General features: G+C 33.2%; 1 protein-coding gene and 1 pseudogene across 1 annotated transcript; one reads left to right on the forward strand and one right to left on the reverse strand.

Annotated features, from left to right (window-relative positions):
* The first annotated feature begins 2,936 nt into the window (after positions 1-2,936).
* LOC144376822 (olfactory receptor 52N2) lies at positions 2,937-3,893 on the forward strand. The gene has a single exon (XM_078045096.1). The coding sequence runs from the start codon at positions 2,937-2,939 to the stop codon at positions 3,891-3,893; it is 957 nt and encodes a 318-aa protein (XP_077901222.1).
* A 9,396-nt stretch (positions 3,894-13,289) lies between these two features.
* On the reverse strand, positions 13,290-16,377 carry LOC144376674 (olfactory receptor 56B2-like; annotated as a pseudogene).
* Between the last annotated feature and the right edge of the window lie 3,704 nt (positions 16,378-20,081).

The raw sequence follows: 20,081 nt of genomic DNA on the forward strand, positions 1-20,081 counted from the left end.
AATATGCAGAAATTGTCTCAAAAGTCCCAAAGGATCTTTTCCTTTGAACCAGAACCTCCTGAGACACTGAACTGCAGAGACCCAAGCAGGTAAACACATTAGAGTCTGGATAATCTTCAAAAGGTGCAATGATACTCAGAAGAGGCAGAACCTGACTGCTGTGGGACTCCTGGTGCTCAGAACTCTCAGGCATGCACACCAGTCTGGTCTTTGCTAACACTGAGGTGAGTTAGGTTGATTCCCAAAACTCATATTTTCAACAAATGAAAACATCTAGGCCAGAAACACAAGTGTGTGATATGTGGTTCATGGCAAATTCAGTATTTATTTTTTTTGCTCTCACCCTAATACATTACCATTTCTTTGGGGAATAAGAAAGGAAAGGTTTTCTGGAGTTGTGAAATAAATTTAAAACCTAAGTAATAATTCACTGGAGATAGCAAAATATGTGCAATAGTGTATTGCAATAAAAGGAAAACAAAATCTTTTGCCTTAATTATTGCATCACTACACTCAGAATTGCTTTCAGTAGGAATTTTTTGTGTGGGGGGGGAGTGGAAAGTGAACCAGTATCAGACATGAATCCAAGAAAGTATTGAGAGCACTTGTTAAAAGAAGCTTCAATAGAGAAATCCTCCCACATGACCCCCTCCCTCTGCAAATGGGTGTCATATAGCATCTGTATGAACAAGTCCAGGGAGGAGAATTCAGCAATGACACAGATACATTCTCTCTCTTCACAGATCTCCCTTTTCTAAGGATTGACTTGCTGTAACTTTGACTTGCTGTAACTATAACTTCTCACATTTGTTCTACCTCTTCCTTAAGATACAATTAAGAAATATTTGTGCATGTGAATATACCACAATGAATTCCACTATTATGTATAACTATTATGCACCAATAAAAATAGATTTTTTTTTCTCTCCTGTAATTGAAAATCAGTTTCTTTCTGTGTCACCATGAGTTGTTTAGTCTAGTTATGTTCAGCTTATGCAAATGTTCTTCAGTGTTTAGGATCGGTAAATAATTATAACAGATGGAGTCTGATTAGACAAGTGGCTTTAAAGTCAAATTTTAATTTGATTAAACTTTGCCTTTACCAGTTTTAAGCTTTTATGAGGATAGATATTTTGATTAACCTTGCATCTCCATCTCCTCATGTATAAAATGATGGTTATAACAAATTTGTGATATTTAGATTGAAATATTAGCAGCCTGAGTGGAAGAGATTTGACTTGGTTGATTAGTATATCCCTAGAAACTAGAAAGGTGCCACAAATGTTGGAAACAATCAATAAATACCTGTTAAGCAAAGAGTGTAGTCCTCATCATATATTCTGACAATTTTAAAATTAGATAACATGTGCTGATGTCCACATTCCAAGCACTGCTGAAAAAAGTATCATTTAGCCATTCTAACATGTCTATGGTATATATTATTATTAGTATCCTTTGAGAATTATGAATATACTTGCAAGGCGAAATATGCAACTTGCTCAAGTTGATCCAGTTAGTAAGTGTTGGAAACAAGATTTAGCCCAGGGAGTCTGGGGTGCCCATGTCTCCATAGTAAGCAAGCAAAAAATCAGATCTCATATTTTCTGAAAGCAGACACTTAGTCATCTACTTTTTCTTCTTTTGTATATATTCTAATTTTATAATTAGTTTCCCTAACAGCAGAATCCATGTGAATCCTTGAGTGTCATTGTGAGGGAAGTTGTACACAAATATTTATGAACTGAGGAGGGGGAAGGATAAACTGGCTCTGAGTTTGTGGGTCTCTTTGTAAACTAATGAGTATGGTTTGAGATTTATTGATATTATTGATGCTTGGATGAGTCTGTGATGGCTGACCAGCTTTACAAACCAGCAGTGAAAAGCCTAAAAACCCCACTCTCCTGATATCCTGTCTTTTCTCCAGTCTTGTAGCTCTGGTGGCTTCTAGCTACTTGAAAACAGAGACACAGGCAGCATTGTGTACAGACCAGTTCTATTCTTGGGGATTCCAATAGACACAGGATTAGTTACCTTAGAAGTAGGAAGATCTTTGAAGGGATTTAGTTGAATGATATTTTCCTGGATCTGATTCCAGATCTTAAAAGACATTTATGTTTATATTTTTTTCTATCTAAAACTCAGGCACATGTTTAAATCTCCTGTCATATTAATGCATGTATTTTCTATTATTGACTTGCCAATCTCTTGATATAGCTGATATTTTCAAAATTCAAAGTATCCTTTTAACTCAAAATATACAATGGCACTTGAGTTTACAGAGGGTGAGTAGGTTTATTTGAATCTACACTTATTATCCAATGTAAGCTTGATCTCTTTGGATGCTCTAAACTGACCCAGAAGTGACAATAATAGCAGTTGTGATTATTACTTATATGTATTAAGTATTCACTCTGCACTATTCAAAGTTTTAGCACATAATATAAAATTAAATTATTAAATAATCCTGATAAATAATCATGACAACAATGCAATGATCTCATTTAGATGGAGAAAACTGAGGCATAATGTGGTTAAACAACGCATTCATATCATACGCTATGTGCAGTTAGAAACAGGTGGAAGATGAAACTAGACAGAGTGACTCCAGGGGAATCTGATAGATTCTCATTGCAAAGTTCTTATTGAAATCACACAGGTAACCACTAAAGACACTCCAAATCATGGTACTATCCAAAAGTGGGATCCTAAATTAGAATAAATTATAATCCATTTATATATGTCAAAATACATTCTCCTATCATGTATATATAAAAAGAACAAACTTAAAAAAAAGAATTCACAGAGTAAAAAAATAAATAAAATAAATAATTTAGTAAAAGATGTTTTCATGCTCTCTACTTACCTTTGGTTTCCTTTCTGGCCCAGGGAATTGTCACAGTTAAAGAGTCTAAAATGCTCTCTTCCTGTCAGCCATTATGTCTGGAGCCAACAGTTCCAGCCTGACACCAGGATTCTTTATCTTGAATGGTGTTCCTGGGCTGGAAGCTTCGCACACCTGGATCTCCCTGCCATTCTGCCTCATGTACATCATTGCTCTTGTGGGGAATGTGGGACTCATCTGCCTCATTAGTCATGAGGAGGCCCTGCACCGACCCATGTACTACTTCCTGGCCCTGCTCGCCTCCACTGATGTCACCTTGTGCACCACCACTGTGCCCAACATGCTGTGTATATTCTGGTTCAACCTCAAGAAGATAGACTTTAATGCCTGCCTGGTCCAGATGTTTTTTGTCCACATGTTGACTGGGATGGAGTCTGGGGTGCTCATGCTCATGGCCCTGGACCGCTATGTAGCCATCTGCTACCCCTTACGCTATACCACCATCCTCACCAACCCTGTCATCGCCAAGGCTGGTCTTGCCACTTTCTTAAGGAGTGTGATGCTCATCATCCCATTCACTTTCCTCACCAAACGCCTGCCCTATTGCCAGGGCCACCTCATCCCCCACACCTACTGCGACCACATGTCTGTGGCCAAGGTGTCCTGTGGCAACGTTAAGGTAAATGCTATCTATGGTCTGATGGTTGCCCTCCTGATTGGTGTCTTTGATATCTGTTGTATCTCTGCATCTTACACTATGATTTTGCGGGCTGTAGTGAGCCTGTCATCAGCAGATGCTCGTCACAAAGCCTTTAGCACCTGCACATCTCATATATGTGCCATTGTGATCACTTATGTACCTGCTTTTTTCACTTTCTTCACTCATCGATTTGGAGGCCACAATATTCCCCACCACATACACATCATTGTGGCCAACCTTTATCTGCTGTTGCCTCCTACCATGAACCCAATTGTTTATGGAGTCAAGACAAAGCAGATTCGTGAAGGAGTCATCAAATTCCTATTTGGAGACAAGACTGGCCTCACTTAAGACAAGCAAATCACACAATGCATTGTTTGGGATGGAGAGAAAATAGTGGAGAAGAATTCATAAAAGGTGAAAATGAAATATTAAATCATTCTAAAACATAGATTTTCTGAAGTCTTTGCAAGTGTATATTTTTAAATGTTTATTGTTTGTAAATATCTGCCAAAATACAGAATGTAGAATTAAAAAGGTAAAATACTTATTCCCAATAAAGAGTATGTTTGTTATGAATTTTTATATAATCATATGTTTAGTGACACTAGAAAGTTAATAAAAGTCAAAAGGTAAGCCTGATGTATCCACACATTGTATGGAGAAGAAGGAGGCTAGACTAATGTGAGCAAGCACATCCTCTCCACTAGGAACAAATTCTATGCAGATCAAATGCATTTTTGCCATGGGGCCATAAGGGTCCAGGGTTGCAATATTTTCTAATAATTTTTAAGGCAACCAAGATTTGATGTTTTATAAAACCTCTGAGTTTTGTTCACTATTTTTGAAAAAATTCTGTTTCATACAAAAATTTCTAAGTGTTCTATTTTGTCCTATGTAATCATTTTGCAACCTTTATTTAAAATGTATCTAAAGGATATAGTTGTCTTGTTAAATATCAAGGAGGCAAATGTGTTATTATTAGTATACCTATTAATTAATTCACTCCTTCACTCATTCATTAATTTTGAGACACTGATAGTAATATTTGTCATGCCTTGAATTTAATGAAAGAGAGGCAGAGTTGAAAATAATTCAGTCTCAGGCCTTAGTGTGTAGAATCTAGATGTTGGACCAGGATACATGAGAGGAAACACATGTGAAAAAAGGAGGATAGATCATTATGGATGAAATGTGGAGGAACCAAAAAGTTAGTAGGAAAGAGTTTGAGGAGATATAACATGAGTTTAATATCTAGTTAGTCCCAAAGTTTAAATACTCTGTCTTTTAATATCTAGTGCCTAGACTTTAACAGACTACTTAATTTAAGTCTCAACCTCCATTTTTTTTCAAGTGAGGAAAAAAAACAACAACAAAGATGCATCTGGCCAATTACATGCTCTAATATGTAATTTTTTAAAAAAGTAAAAGCATGTAGCATGGTTTTGGACAAGTTTTGCTTTTTTATGACTTATTAGTTTCTACTCTGTCTCATTCTGAACATCACAGTCGCAGGAGAAATCTTTCCAATTGTACAGTCAGTGGACAATTAGATTTCCATGGTTAAGCTTGCATTGAGTTTTCACAAACATTTTGTCAATATGAACAAACAAGTTTTTCTGGGTACCCTCTAGGTACCTGGCTTTATGTTATGTACTGTGAAATATAAATGATTACAAAAACTCTAGTGAATTCTACTCTAATAGAGGATAAAAAATGCTTGGAATGGCTACCAGACAATGTAACAAGTTTTGTTTGCTATTTTTTAAAAATAGCGAATAGTGCAACAGATTTTCAAAAATCATGGAAACTGAGAATAGGATCATCAATATCAATTAGAGTTAGTAAATAAATTCTTTACAGGGAAGGTAGGATTTGAAATGAATCTTGAATTATACATGAGTATTAAAAGAAAGAGAAAATGGGATTATTTAACACAATAAAATATTTTCATATATTTTGTGTAAAATGTTAAGGTTAAACAAACAATATCAAGTTTGGGCAGATAAATGTCTTCAGAAGCAAAAGAGAAAGAGGAAGACAAAAAGATGGGTCTGAAAGGTAGAAGCCCTGCTGGGAGGTGCATTGCTTGTGAGCCTGGGCAGGACACCAGGAGCATCAGGTGCTGCTCCTCCATCAGCACTGAGAGGCCACAGGGGCCCTAGAATGGCCCTTAGCCTTGAGCAGCTGCTGTCCATTGGTCACTTTCCTGGACTGTTCATATCTACACCATAACCTCTGTCTCTGAAGGCCTGTCTGCCTCCCTGCTTTCTTCTCTCTTCCATATAGACTGTATTTTCTCAGTTCTACTTCCTTCTTTGGTGAACCAGCCTGAGTTCTTCAAAGGGTGTTCCTGGGTACAGTGTAGATTCCTTGTCTTCCTCTACTTTTTTTTGAAGGTGTTGAGCATTTTCATAAGAACATGGTTTCAAGATTATAACAACAACAAACATATATGGCCCTTATTTTTCAGATATTTTTCTAAGCATTGTATGCACATTTGTTCTTAAAACAAGTGTGAGGATGGCACTATTTCACGTCCTTTCTACAGGCAAGCTTACTGAGGCACAGGGAGGCTGGACAATGAAAGTCATATAGCCAGCAAGTGGCAGAACTTGGATTTACATCCAGGCCACCTGGACCCAGCGTCTTTATTTTTAACAACTGCAATATACTACATCGTTTTCTAAGGAATTAAAAGTTTGTAGCATAATTTTCTTTTTATGACTGGGATAATGAGAAGTCCCTTATGGTGACCCTACCCTGGGTGAAGAGATTCTCTTTTGTACTTCTTTATGACTGAAGAGTATTCATTCTCGTGTGAGAGAATGACTTATGAAAATACAGAACTGCCTTCAGATTCTTAAGGGTCCCACACAATATTTGACTCAAGTGCACATAATTGCAAGAGAAAACGTGTGCTCTCTATCCTGCTCTTGTGTTTTTCATGGAGCATGTTGCTTTCAAGACTTTTATTGGGTGTCCCCCCACCAACCCTACTATATAGATGATTACTGCCATGATCGCTTCTTAGCCTTTTGACTAAGACCAAGTTTAGGTTATTAATGCCATGAAATCAGGATCTTTACCCGATTTATTTACCAAGGTATTTCAAATTCCAAAATTATTGCCTGCTACATGGTAGATGCAATAAAAACATATCACCAAGCACCTCACCTAGACATGAGTCAGAAGCTCATTGCTGAGAAAGGAATTTTTAAATTCCATTTGAAAGTGGAGATAGACCAAGTGGGAAAATTAAAATAAAAATCCAAAAAAAGACTTACATTCTTCTGTAAACTATGGTTATGCTGGTAATAATTTTTATAACTCTCATATTATTTCATAATATACTATAAACATTTTAATATTTATATATAAGAGATTGTACAGTATTTGTTTTTTTGTACCTGGTTTATTTCACTTACTACATCCTCCAGGTTTATCTATGCTGTTACAAAAAGTACAATTTCCTCCTTTTTAAATGCTGAGTAATATTTCCTTGTGCACATATACCACATTTTCTTTATCCATTCATCTTTCAATGAATATTTGAGTTGTTTCCACTTCTCGGCTCTTGTGAATAATGCTACTATGAATACAATGATGTGTACCTCTCTTTGAGATATTGACTTTATTTCCTTTAGATATATTCTCAGCAAAGAAATTGCTGGATCACATGATAGTTATATTTTCAATATTTTGAGGAACTTTTTTTTACATAGTAAACATTTATTTACATATCAGTATAAACAATATTATTTTTGTTAATATTATAAACAAAAGTATTCAAAAACATGTTATTTCAAAGAGACATCAAACAATATATAAAATTAGTTGAAAATATTAATATACTAGATTCAAAAATAAAAGGTTAACTATCCTTTAATATCCATTTGAACTTGATATATTAAGTTTTGATATATTTAATAATTTTTTTTGGCTTCAAATATATTTCTATCTCCATCTCTATCTACCTACCTAAATATTTCTTCAATTTTATTTTTGAACTTCCAGCTGAAATCTACTGACCCTGGTGACTGATGTTGGCAATATTTTAGGAAAAGTTTCTGTATTCATTGAATTTCTTTATATCTACATATCTATATCTACCTGTCATTTATCTACTGATTTGCATACCTCTTTGATTTCATTTTTTTATTTCTAAATGAGATCCAAACATCTTGGTAGTGTTACCAATATTTTAAGGAGAGTTTGTTTCCATAATGGCTTTACTAATTTATGTTCCCCTTAACAGTGTATAGTTATTCTTTTTCTCCCTATATCCTTGCCAGTACTTGTTATCTTTTGTTGTTTTCAACAAGTTAAAGTCACTACGGTTTCCTTTCTTTTTTATTTCTATTTATGAATAAAATCATACAGCATTCATTTTTCTGTGCCTGGTTTTTTTACTTAGCATAATTATCTCTAGTTAATGCTATTTATACATACGACAGATTTTTGTTCTTTTTTATGATGGAAGAGTATTCTATTGCATGTATGTATGACTTTTTTTAATCAATTCATCATTTTACTGTTGGCTATTATGAGTAATGTTGCAATATATTTGGTAGCCCAAGTGTTTCTTTGATATACTTTTGGAGTCTTATTTAAAAAAAAAATCCACTCCCATTCCAATGTTCTAAGTGAATTTCCTGTACATTTTCTTCTAGTACCTTCATTATTTTGTGTCTTACATTTAAGTCTTTAATTTATTTCAAATTGATTTTTAGAACTGGTAAGAGATGGGGCTCTAATTTTTATTCTTCCACACATGGATACCCAATTTATCTAGCCCCATTTCTTGAAAAGACTATACTTTCTCTAATGCATATTCTTAAGAGTTTTGTAAAAATTCAGTTGGCTCTAGATATCTGGATTAACATATATTACCTGGTATTGGCACCAAAACAGACATGTTGACCAATGATACAGAATAGAGGATACAGAGAGAAATCCACATAAATACAGTTATCTTATATTTGACAAAGGTACCAAAAACATACATTGAAGAAACTTTTTTTATTTTATCCACTACCTTATGATAACTAGCAAGTTAAACACAGTGTGTTGCTAATAGGGACCCATGGTCTCTATTTAGCTGTTACTGATACTTGTTTTTTTCTAGTCTAATTCCCTCACTGAAGTTTGATAAAAGTCCACATCTCTGTGTGAACCAGATAGGATCTAGATGTAGACCTGAAATTCTCTGTGTGGTTATGAGGATTAATGGATATTTTTGATTTAGTTCTGTAGATCTCAAAAATCTTCCATGCTACTTGTACTGTGTCTTTGGAAAGCTACATATTTAAAACATCACCATGTGAGAGGCATAATTACATTACAAATTTTAAGTCAATAACCATTAAATTAATGGAGTCTTATTTTGGTTGTTTCTACTTCCTGGCTCTTGTGAATAATGGATTATTATTATCAAATAATAATAATTAATATTAAATAATATTTTAAGATAAAGAAAATCTATGCCTTATGTCAAAAGTATTCAAATTGAATTTACAGTATAAATATGGCATTATGTTGAAGTGATTTTGATTGAAAGATTAATTCATTGCTCTTTTCATGCCTTCTAATGGTAGATCCACTTAATTTTGTTAATTCATGTAGGTTTTTTCCACTTTTGAACTAATAGTGTTATTATAAAAATGTATGCAGAATTTTGTGGAAGGTTATCCAAAATAAAGAATGAGGGTAAAAATTAGAACAAGGATCTATGAAGTAGACAAAGGGATTGATGGTGAGGAAGGAAGGATAGAATAAAGAATGAACATTGAAACAAATCTGACCTAACTTTCCTGTGTAGGTGTGTGAATATATCATAGTGAATCTCACCATTACATACATGACAGTAATTCTTAAAAAACTGTAAGTAAATAGCAGAAAGATTATTAGAGCAGAGGGAAGGGAACTGTGGGAGGGATAAGAGGAGGCAACGATAAAATACTGGGGACTAAATTAGAAAAAAATTATATTCCATGCTTTTACAATTTTGTCAAAATGAATTCCACGATTATGTATAACTAAAAAGAACCAATAAAAGAAAAGAACAAGTTTTTGTTATAATAGTTGCTTTCCATTATGCTTGGTCTATACCGAGGAACAAAGTGCTGGGTTTTTTTCCCATTGTTTTTAACTGCCTGAGTAATTGCCAAACATTTTTTTCACAGCTGTTCTACTACTTAACATATCAATAGGAATATATCTATATGTCTATAAACACTTGCTGTTTCTAATTTTTAATGATAACTATTTTAGCAGGTATAATTATACATTATTATAATTTGACTTGACTTTGCCTAATATTTAATGACTAATGATGCTAATTATATTTACAGGTATTCCTTGGTGATTTGTACATTTTCTTAGAGAAAGTTGTATTCAAATTCTTTGCTCATTAAAAATTGACAACCAAGTTCACTTTCTTCTCAGCAGAATATGGGACTCTTTTTAATATTTTAAGATGCAAAAAAGTCTTAGCAAATAAAAAATTTGAGCTAATTTCTTGCATCTCATCATATTATGATGTAATGGAATTAGAAATCAACAAGATAAAAATAAAAACTGTCTTGGGGCTAGGGTTGTGCCTCAGTGTTAGAGAACTTGCCTTGCATGTATGAGGAACTGGGTTTGATCCTCAGCACCACATAAAAATCAATAAATAAAATAAAGATATTGTGTCCATCAACAACTAAAAAGACTTATTTAAAAAACTATCTTAACACTTGGAGATTAAGTGTTCTTCTTCTTGAGAAATAGATCACAGAAGAAATCAGGGGAGACATAAAAAAATTCTTTGAAACAAATGAGACTTGAGGTACTATTAAATCAAATGGGGCAAACTACATTTTAAAAGTTTATAACATTAAGTTCCTACTTAATAATATGTAAAGATTAAGATATAGAAAGGTTGCAAATAAATTAAATTTATACCTCAAGGCCTTAGAGAAGAACAAACTAATTCTAAAATCAGAAGAACACAGGAATTAATGAATTTCAGAGCTGAAATTAATGAAATTGAGAATAAAAAAGACATAAAGGAACAATGCAACAAAGAAATGGTTCTTTGACAAGATAAACAAAATTGATAAACCCTTAGCCAAACCAATCAAAAGAAAGAGAGAGAGAAGACACAAATCAACAAAATTAGAGAAGAAACACAAAATGTTAATGCAGACACTTGTAAAATTCAGAGGATCTTTAGAAACTATTTTGAATATTTACACTCCAGTAAACTGGAAAACGTGAAGATAGAGACAAATTTCTGGATAACATAACATCTACCCACATTGAATCATGAAGATGTAGACAGCTTAAACAGACCAATATCAAGCAATGAGATTGAAACAACAATTAAAAGCCTTCCAACAAAGAAAGCCCAGAACTGGATGGATTCTAATTCAGCTAATTTCAATCAGACTTTTAGGGAAGAACTCATGTCAATACTCCTCAGATGATTCCATGGGATAGAAGGGAGGGGACACTTCCAAATTTACTCTATAAAGGCAGTATTATATTGATACCAAAATCAGACAAAGACACATCAAGGAAATAAAACTATAGTCCAACATCTCTGATAAACATAAATGCAATAATTCTTAATAAAACTTTGGCAAATTGCATTAAAAAACATTAAGATGATCACAATGACCAAATGGGTTTCATTCCAAAGATGCAAGATTTCTTCAACATAACTGAATTGAAAAATGTAGTTCACCACATGAATAGAATTAAGAATAAGAATTATATGGTCCTCTCCATAGATCCAGGAAAAGCATATGACAAAAATCATGGATTCATCCATGTCAAAAACAGTGGAGAGAGTAGTGATAGAAGAACTTACCTTAACATTATAAAGGTTATATAGGACAAACCAATGCAGATATCATAGTGAATAGGAAAAAAAGTGGAAGATTGAAACTACATCCCTGTCTTTCCCCCTGCACAATTCCACTCCAGTGGATCAAAGGTCTAGGAATTAGACCAGAAACTCGGCCATTTCTAGGGAAAAATGCCATTTCAGCATTTCAACATATTGGCAAAGGCACTGACTTCCTTATCAAGCCTCTAAAGTACAAGAAATAAAACCAAAAATCAAAAAGTGGGAGAGCATCAATTGAAAAATCTTTTCCACAGCAAAGGAAACAAGACTATGAGTAGATAGCCTACAGACTGGGATATCTTTGCCAGCTGCTCCTCTGACAAAGGATTAAAATTTAGAGTGTGTGTGTGTATATATATATATATATCTTTAAAAAACTTTACACCAAGAAAACAAATAACTCAATTAATAAATCATCCAAGGAAATAAGCAGATGTATCTTAAAAGCAGATATACAAAAGACCAACATATACATGAAAAAATATTCAACATCTCTTACAACCAAGGAAATGCAAAACTACATTAAGAACTCATCTCATTCCAGTTAAAATGGCAACCATCAAAAATACAAATAATAATAAATGATGTTAAGGATATGGGGGAAAAAGTGGCATGCTGTCGATGGGACTTCAAACTAGCACAAACATTTTGGAAGTAGGAGGAGAATGCTCAAAGACTAGAAATGGAACCACTATATGACCCACTTATAGCCACTCCTTGGTATTTATCCATAGAAACTAAAAGTAGCATTCTATAGTGATTCAGGAACACTGATTTTTATAAAAGCCATTTCCAACAGCCAAGTTGGGCAATGATCAACAGATAAACAGGTGCCCTTCAACAGATGAAGGGATAAAGATAATGTAGTGGAGTTACACTCAGTAATAAAGTAAAATGAAATTATGGCATTTTCTGGTAAATGGATCAAATTGGGAAAGATTATGCTAAGCCAGACTCAAAAAGTCAAGGGTTGAATATTTTCTTTGATGTAAAGATGTTAGATCAAACTAAGGAAAAACAGTGTTCAGAATTCCATGGAAAGAGAAAGGATATTGTGGAGTATTATTGCAGGTGACAGGGAGGTAACAGGAAAAGAGAAGAATGGTGGAATGAAATTGACCAAACTATGCTGTGTACATATATACCATTAGTGAATTTCACCTTTTGGTGTATCTGTAAAGCACCAATTTCAGAAAAAAAAAAACTATAAATGAGTACAAGGAATACCAGTAGAGTAGAAGAAAGAGGACAGAAGGATCAAAGTGAAAAGAGAAAAAAGAAGTACAGGGGACTGAAGTGAAACCAATTATATTGCATGCATGCATGATTATGTTCATATAAACCCCAGTATTGCATATAACAATAATGCACTAATAAAAATAAATTAATTAAAAATAAGAACATATAACAAGGCAAATAAAAAATGCAAAAATAATTTCAACCCTATCATTAATTAGATTAAAAAAAGACTAAACTGTCAACTTTAATGATAAATATTGGTAAGTACTTGATCAAACAACATCTATTCATCATCCTCTGGAAGTTCTACTTATAGCAGCCATGAAACATAATGAAAAGTATAAAATTCTATATATCTCTCCCTTAGATTCCTTGAAACAAATAGCAGCATTATGTTATTTATTGTCTTGAAGATTTTTTTCTTGATGCACAAAGATTTCAAATAAAATTTCCCCATGTATTGTTCTCCAATTATGATTGTTACCATAATTACTTGTGATAAATGAAAACTTGCCACAGTGCCAATATTATTTACTTTTCACAGTCACACTCACTGATAAATGTAAAGGGTGAGTATATAAAAAATAAAAAGACTGAGTATTTCCTCCATGTTAGTTGCACTTGATGTTCAGCCTAAGTACCTTGCATAATCTCTGCCTGAGCTCCTTGTACTTGATGGCATATACCATGGGATTGAGAGCAGGAGGGATAACATTGTGTAGCACATTGAGTAGAACTGGGATGAGGGGAAGTTCCATTCCTGCACTATGAGTGATGGAAATAACAACAATGACAGTGTAGAAGAATAGAATTAAGATGAAGTGGGAAGTGCAGGTACTCAAGGCCTTGGATGCAGCTTCTTTGAAGTTGAGCTTCAATACAGACTGAAGAATCAAAGCATATGATACAATAATCAAACACAGATCACTTCCCATAATCAGCCAAGCCAAAAATATCTGATTGATACTGTTGATTTTCCTGTCATCACAGGAGAGGCTAGTGACTCCAAGATTAGTACAAAAACAGTGCTCAATTTGATTATGAAGACAGTAATTTTTCTGAGCAGCTAAGATGGGCACTGAAATTGGACTTAGACAGTTTCTAACTGCCATGAACAAGGTTGCTTTCATCACAAAAGAGTCAGTAACTATTGATGGATGTCTCAGTGGTCGGCAAATGGCTACATACCTATCTATAGCCATGCAGACAAAGATGCCTGACTCCATGGCCACAAAACAATGGATGGCATGCATCTGAGCAAAGCACTCAGGGAGGCTGATGGCCTTAGCATTAAACCATAAGATGGCCAAAATATTGGGCATGATAGTGGTAGCCAGGCCCATGTCCACCACAGCCAGAATGCCCAGGAAATGGTACATGGGCTGATGCAGACTTGCCTCTTGGTAGATGGTAGTCAGGATCAGGATGTTGGCCCCAAGGGCTAAGAGGTAGAGGAAGTGAAAATAGAATTAAGCAGAGCCAGGGGAAGTGAGAGCCAGTGCTGCCAGCTGTGGATGCCAGGGAATCCCATCAGTATGAACTCAGAGACCTGGAACTGAGAGCTGTTGGAATCTCTGAGATCCTGGAACATCCTTTAGTAAGAGGGGAAAAAGCTGAATGTTACATACCTAACTGTCAGTGTGAGAGTGTTGGAAATTGCCTCACCCAGGATAATGCTTCTTTACCATTGATTCTGTGTCTTTATCATTCCGGTTCTGACATTGACACTCAGTTAACTTTTCTTACAAAAGTGAAACTGTGATAAGTGTAACATTCTCAGTCTCATCCCTAAAATTCCATAATGCAGCTCAAATTTTTTTCCTTCTTTTCATAAGTGAGGAATAGACTATATCAGTATTTTGTTCATGACCTTCAAGTAGAAAGTCATTGAATTACAACAGTGTGGACATTATTAGATCATTGCCTGACTGTGAGATTTGGCTTTGCTAATAAGTTGGTTGCTTCCAGACCTAATATTTATATTTGTTAGAAGCTTTCATGCATGTTGACTTCTTCTTTAGGATCTTATATTATAGGACATATGTTAATGAGTTCTTTTTTATTCAGGTACATTAGACTTTATAAAATACCAATAGGCTCTTTTAAATTTTGGTAAACTTGTATGAAGCAAAGTAGACCCACTTTATACTAAGGACACTGATGTATCAAAATTTTAAACATCTTTCTAAAGCCAAACAATTATAAAAGGCCATAATGTAGTTTAGCAGCCCCAATGATCTTTAAATTTCATTAACCATATTTTATAGTAATTTACACCTACTTGATCTACTTGAACATATGGTTCTTGAAGTCCTTATAATCATGCTTCAGTCAATGAGCATAATTTTTTAAAGCACAAAATATATGCATTTATATAACTGCTTTCATAAATTACTTACTAACACCAAACCATTTTCTACTTAATCTTTAATATAAATATTAACACCAAACCATTTTCTACTTAATCTTTAATATAAATATAATTCTTTAATATAAATATTTGACAATATTTTAGTGCAAAAATTTAAAATGGATGTACAATATGCATTCTTACCAAATGTTACCATATGCTTTTCCTTCTGTTTTGAAGATATCAAATTTTAAGAGTAAAAATTAGATGCACAATTTTTTAAAATATTGCAGATTAGAATGAAAGAACTAACAGAGGATGCAATGCAGATGTAGACCTGGTGAGTATTTTCTTCTTAGCCCCAATGACATCCTAATTTGTCCTTAAAATGAGTGAAGTTACATTATTAAATATGTTTAATTAGAAAAATGTATTTATTTCTCTTTAAGTATAATCCTATCTTCTCATCACTTACTTTCATAAATTTGTTTTAGAGTTACTTATTACACAATTGTCTGCTTATTTTTCACTATGAATTCAGACTTTTGTTTTAAAGTTCATATTATAATCTACTTATCTTTGACAACTCACTCAGTCTTAATAAAGGGCTTTGGAAAGCTCTATCAAGACTGTGGATGAGTGAGCATCATTGAGAGGATCAATTTTGGGTGCTCTTCTCTGACCCATTTGCTTCTTTATAGACATTCTTAATTAGCACTGTTCACAGGTATTTCCAAAACACTTCCAATTATTATTACAAAGTAGCCACCAATATGCAAATTATTGAAATAATGAAATGGCAATGAGTGTCTTAGAATTGAGTAACAAAAGGTTACTGGGAATTTCATACTTCAATGTGAATGTTGATTCAAACCCCCTTCTTTTACAGTGCCTCCTCTTTGGCCTTGTTCATATATGATGTACACCTGTACATATTATTAGTTGAAATGTCTACTTTGAATAAACTTTCAGACATCAAAAGAAGATAGTTTATATTACTTAGGCTGGTGGACAAACCAGACATAGCTCATTGTTTCTCATTTGCTATTCTTTCCCTACTTCCCTGTTTTGCACTGAAGAGTGACAATGAGAAGGCAACTTATACTGGAAATAGCAAAGAAACATAAGATGAATATTTTAATAAGAGTATTGCTTAAAGCTCTTTACTTGTGTTAAAATAAAATGTTAGAATCATGCAGGAATATATAAAAATGGCAAGTAGGTGATCAAGAACAACTTCTAATGGAAAAAGACAAATGTTCTTATACCAGAAACATTGCTGGTATTCTGCCAGATCAGAGTTCTCTTCAGTTGTTATTTCTCATTTCCTATTCACATCACACTAACATTCTTTTGCTTTGTGATTTTGCAGTTCTTTCTTTGATGCTGTGACCTCACCCTCTTTCCCACCATGTCAGGAATCCCTTTTATAGGAAAACTCAGCTCTTTTGGAGAAGATAGCGGACCACACTTCAGTTCACCATAACATCATGTAACTAGGAAATTGGAAGGCTTGTAGAAAGGAATATATAGACTGATGGAATCTATATCTGTTGTTATTTGAATATAATTGTATCATGATTATCTATTTATAGTTTTGAATCACCCATAAAAACACAACTATAATATTTAAACATATTGCATATTATTTATGTTTGCCACATTTGACATGGTATGGTATACTTAGAAGATGATAAATATCATTTGAGAATTAATGAGCAGATTAATGAATCAATAAATGTGATATCATAATAGACTTTAGGAATTATTATATTGGTGTGTGTATATATTGGTGTGTATTTGGGTGGGAAGGGCAGGGAGGGGGCATGGGATTAGCAATAATGGTGGAATGTGATGGACATTATTATACAAAGTACATGTATGAAGATATGAATTGGTGTGAACACATTTTATATACAAACAGACATATAAAAAATTGTGTTCTATATATGTAGTAAGAATTGTGATGAATCCCATTGTCATGTATTTAAAAATATAAGCAATTTTTAAAAAGCTGAAAAATGTTCCATTGAATATATACACCACATTTTCTTTCTCCATTCATCTATTGAAGGACACCTAGGTTGGTTCCATAGTTTAGCTATTGTGAATTGAGCTGCAATAAACATTGAGGTGTTTCAAAAAAACCAAATAAAGTAAAATCAATTCATTAAGACCTACTACAAATCACCTTATTTCACAGATACAATTTATATAATGTATATGCAAAAATGTATATGTGTGCAATTAAAAAAGCAAAAGAAAACCCATAAGGCAAAATATACCTAAAAAAGATCTTTTGGAAATCACAAATCATGCAAACATAAAAACCTACTAAAAAAGTTAGGAGGAAACATCAAAGTCAGTCAATTGTAGAAACCAAAGACAGGAAACACTATCTTGATATCACTTTTAGAATCAGTAGATAACATGCTTGACATAGTGTATTTCAAACTGATAGTACCAAATTGTTTCATCCTATGAGTTTATCAGTTTGATAATTTCCCGCAAGTAAAATAATAGGAAAAATTGTAATTGACTTCCTCACTGTATTTAGTCCACAGTACAAAATTGAAATATGGGGAATCTACTTAATCAGAGCATTTTATCTGTTGCTTTGTTTCCTATTCAATAGCACTGTTAAGAACTATGGTCAAAATTGCAAGTTTAACAAAAACAAGTAATTTACATTATAGACAAAGAATAAGATAAATTTGCATAATAAGAAAGTATTTCCTTATGTATCCAACTTTTTGTATACAAAAATTTGTCATCAAATTTTTCTGTCTGGTTTGTTAATTTTTATTTACTGTTTGTGTTCAATAATACATTTTTCAAATTTCCTTGAAAATTTTTCATTAAAAATTAAATTAAACCTTTCATATATGTATATGCATAGATGTACATTAAAAATGTATGTAACTTATAATTGGTTACTATAAAAACGAGGTGTAGTTTAAAATGCATTCTTACTAGTTTTAATATGTATTATATATCAAAAGGGTACAAACATGGATGAAGAAAGCATTCATGTAAAGTTCAGTGCATGAACAAGCAGTGAGTACACTCATGTGAACAAGAAATGACTCACTTCTCTCATGTTCCTGAACATCACTTTCTGTTTCCCTTCTCCTCAAAGGCAATCAAGTAAGAGCTAATACTGTAGATCAACTTTGCCTTTCTATTCAATTGTTTATTACAATTTTAAAAGTCTACAGAATAAATAAAATTTATACATTATTCCTTAAGTTCAAAATTGGCACAAATTACTTTAAAATGTAAGATCATTACTTGTTACTTCCTCTCAGTTTATTTGAATGATCAAATCTTAGTTCATATTTGTTTTGTATTCAGAAACTAAGTAAAAAAATAAGGGAAATATGGATACCTGTGAATAGAGAATACGAAATACATCTTTGAGATGATTTGTGCTGTATTCTGAAGAATTTATTTCCTAAATGTGAGACATAATTATCCCATTTATGATTCACACAATTCCTTTATAAATATGATTTTAACTTCTAATACATGAGAACACCTAGTTCTTATCTTCAATGTATTCTCATGTTGTTGAGGAAAGATCCAAGTCAATACCATGAAATGTGGCAATAACTACAATTAAATTAGACTTTTTCAGCACAAATTTAAGGTGTTTTAAATACTGTTTGATTTCACTTTTCTGTAAGGAAAATAGACTCCTATTATGCTGTGAGTAAGTAGGTTCATTGAAGTAATAACAATAAAAACAATTATCACCATAGAAAATACAACTTTCAAACATCTGTAATCTGTATTCACTCCTGAACTCATAGAAAATAAGTTTGTGTCCACACTTGAACATCCTCAGTCTTTACAACCTATGATCAAGTCTCTTGGTAGTGGGTTCATCTAAGTCAGTTTTGCCATCAAAAGTGGCTGAAAGAGAGTCATAATTGTTCTCTAGAGAGACTTGCTGTGAAGTAAGTAAATTACATTCTTTTTTTTTTTTTTTGAGTGCAGGTAAGAAATGAGAGTGTTCTGAAATTGACCAAACTTCTCTCCAGCTATTTCTACTCATCATGGTGTAATTTAATCTGTTTTCTAGCAATCCTGGAGATTTTTCTTTGTTCATTGAAAGAATAAATATTCACAATCATCATGAAAAGTCATCTTTAATTGCAACATGAGAATTTGGGAAGTAAATATTTCCCAAGACAAAGCCACCTTTTACAACATTAATGTCTTAAACCTGGTGATGTAGATCAAATCTGCATTTCTGAGAATATTATAACCAATTAGTGTATATTCAAACAGTGTTCACACAAACAAAATATCTCTGCTATTAAAAACAACAACTAAAAGTTTTCTGACACTACTTTGTCTGTCTTTTCATGCCCTTTATTACCTAATTTCCGCATGTAGAAAGAGTAAGCAGGATACAATCTGGTCCAAGCAATCTGGGTTTGGTATTTTAAAAAATCAGAATTCTGCAACATATATACATGTATAGCCCTAAATATCTAATTTCCTTGATAGCTGTAGGATTTAACTAAGCCTTTAAACAAAACCCCAAAGGGATATTTAACAGCTTTAGGACACAGATGCTGATGAAGAATCAAGATAATTCATATGGAACCAGGAAAACAGAGGTTGCTTTTCATCTTTACCGCCTGCATGATATGATACCACATTAATACAAGAATAATTTATTATGCCTATGTCAATACATGTGCTTGAAGGTGGCCATGTGTAGATGGAGGGGAATGATAATCAACACAAGATAATTTGAATAAAAATTCATAATTTTCCTATTATTACAGATTTGTTTCTGCTTAAGGCCTGTTGGAGACAAGAGGAGAACATTACTTGTATAAAACATTTTAATCACTCACACATATGCATTTATATGTTTCTTATTCATTTATGGCTTCATGAATTTACAGTAGTTAGTACTCACCAAAGCAGAATGTAACTATAAAAAAGAAACATTACATAGCAGGGACTCTGGTTTTCAAAAAATTTATTTTCAAGTGAGGTTGATGATGTATATTATGACATGAGAGAAACTCAGAAA

Source organism: Ictidomys tridecemlineatus, chromosome 4 (assembly GCF_052094955.1).
Source record: "Ictidomys tridecemlineatus isolate mIctTri1 chromosome 4, mIctTri1.hap1, whole genome shotgun sequence".
Lineage (NCBI taxonomy): Eukaryota > Metazoa > Chordata > Mammalia > Rodentia > Sciuridae > Ictidomys > Ictidomys tridecemlineatus.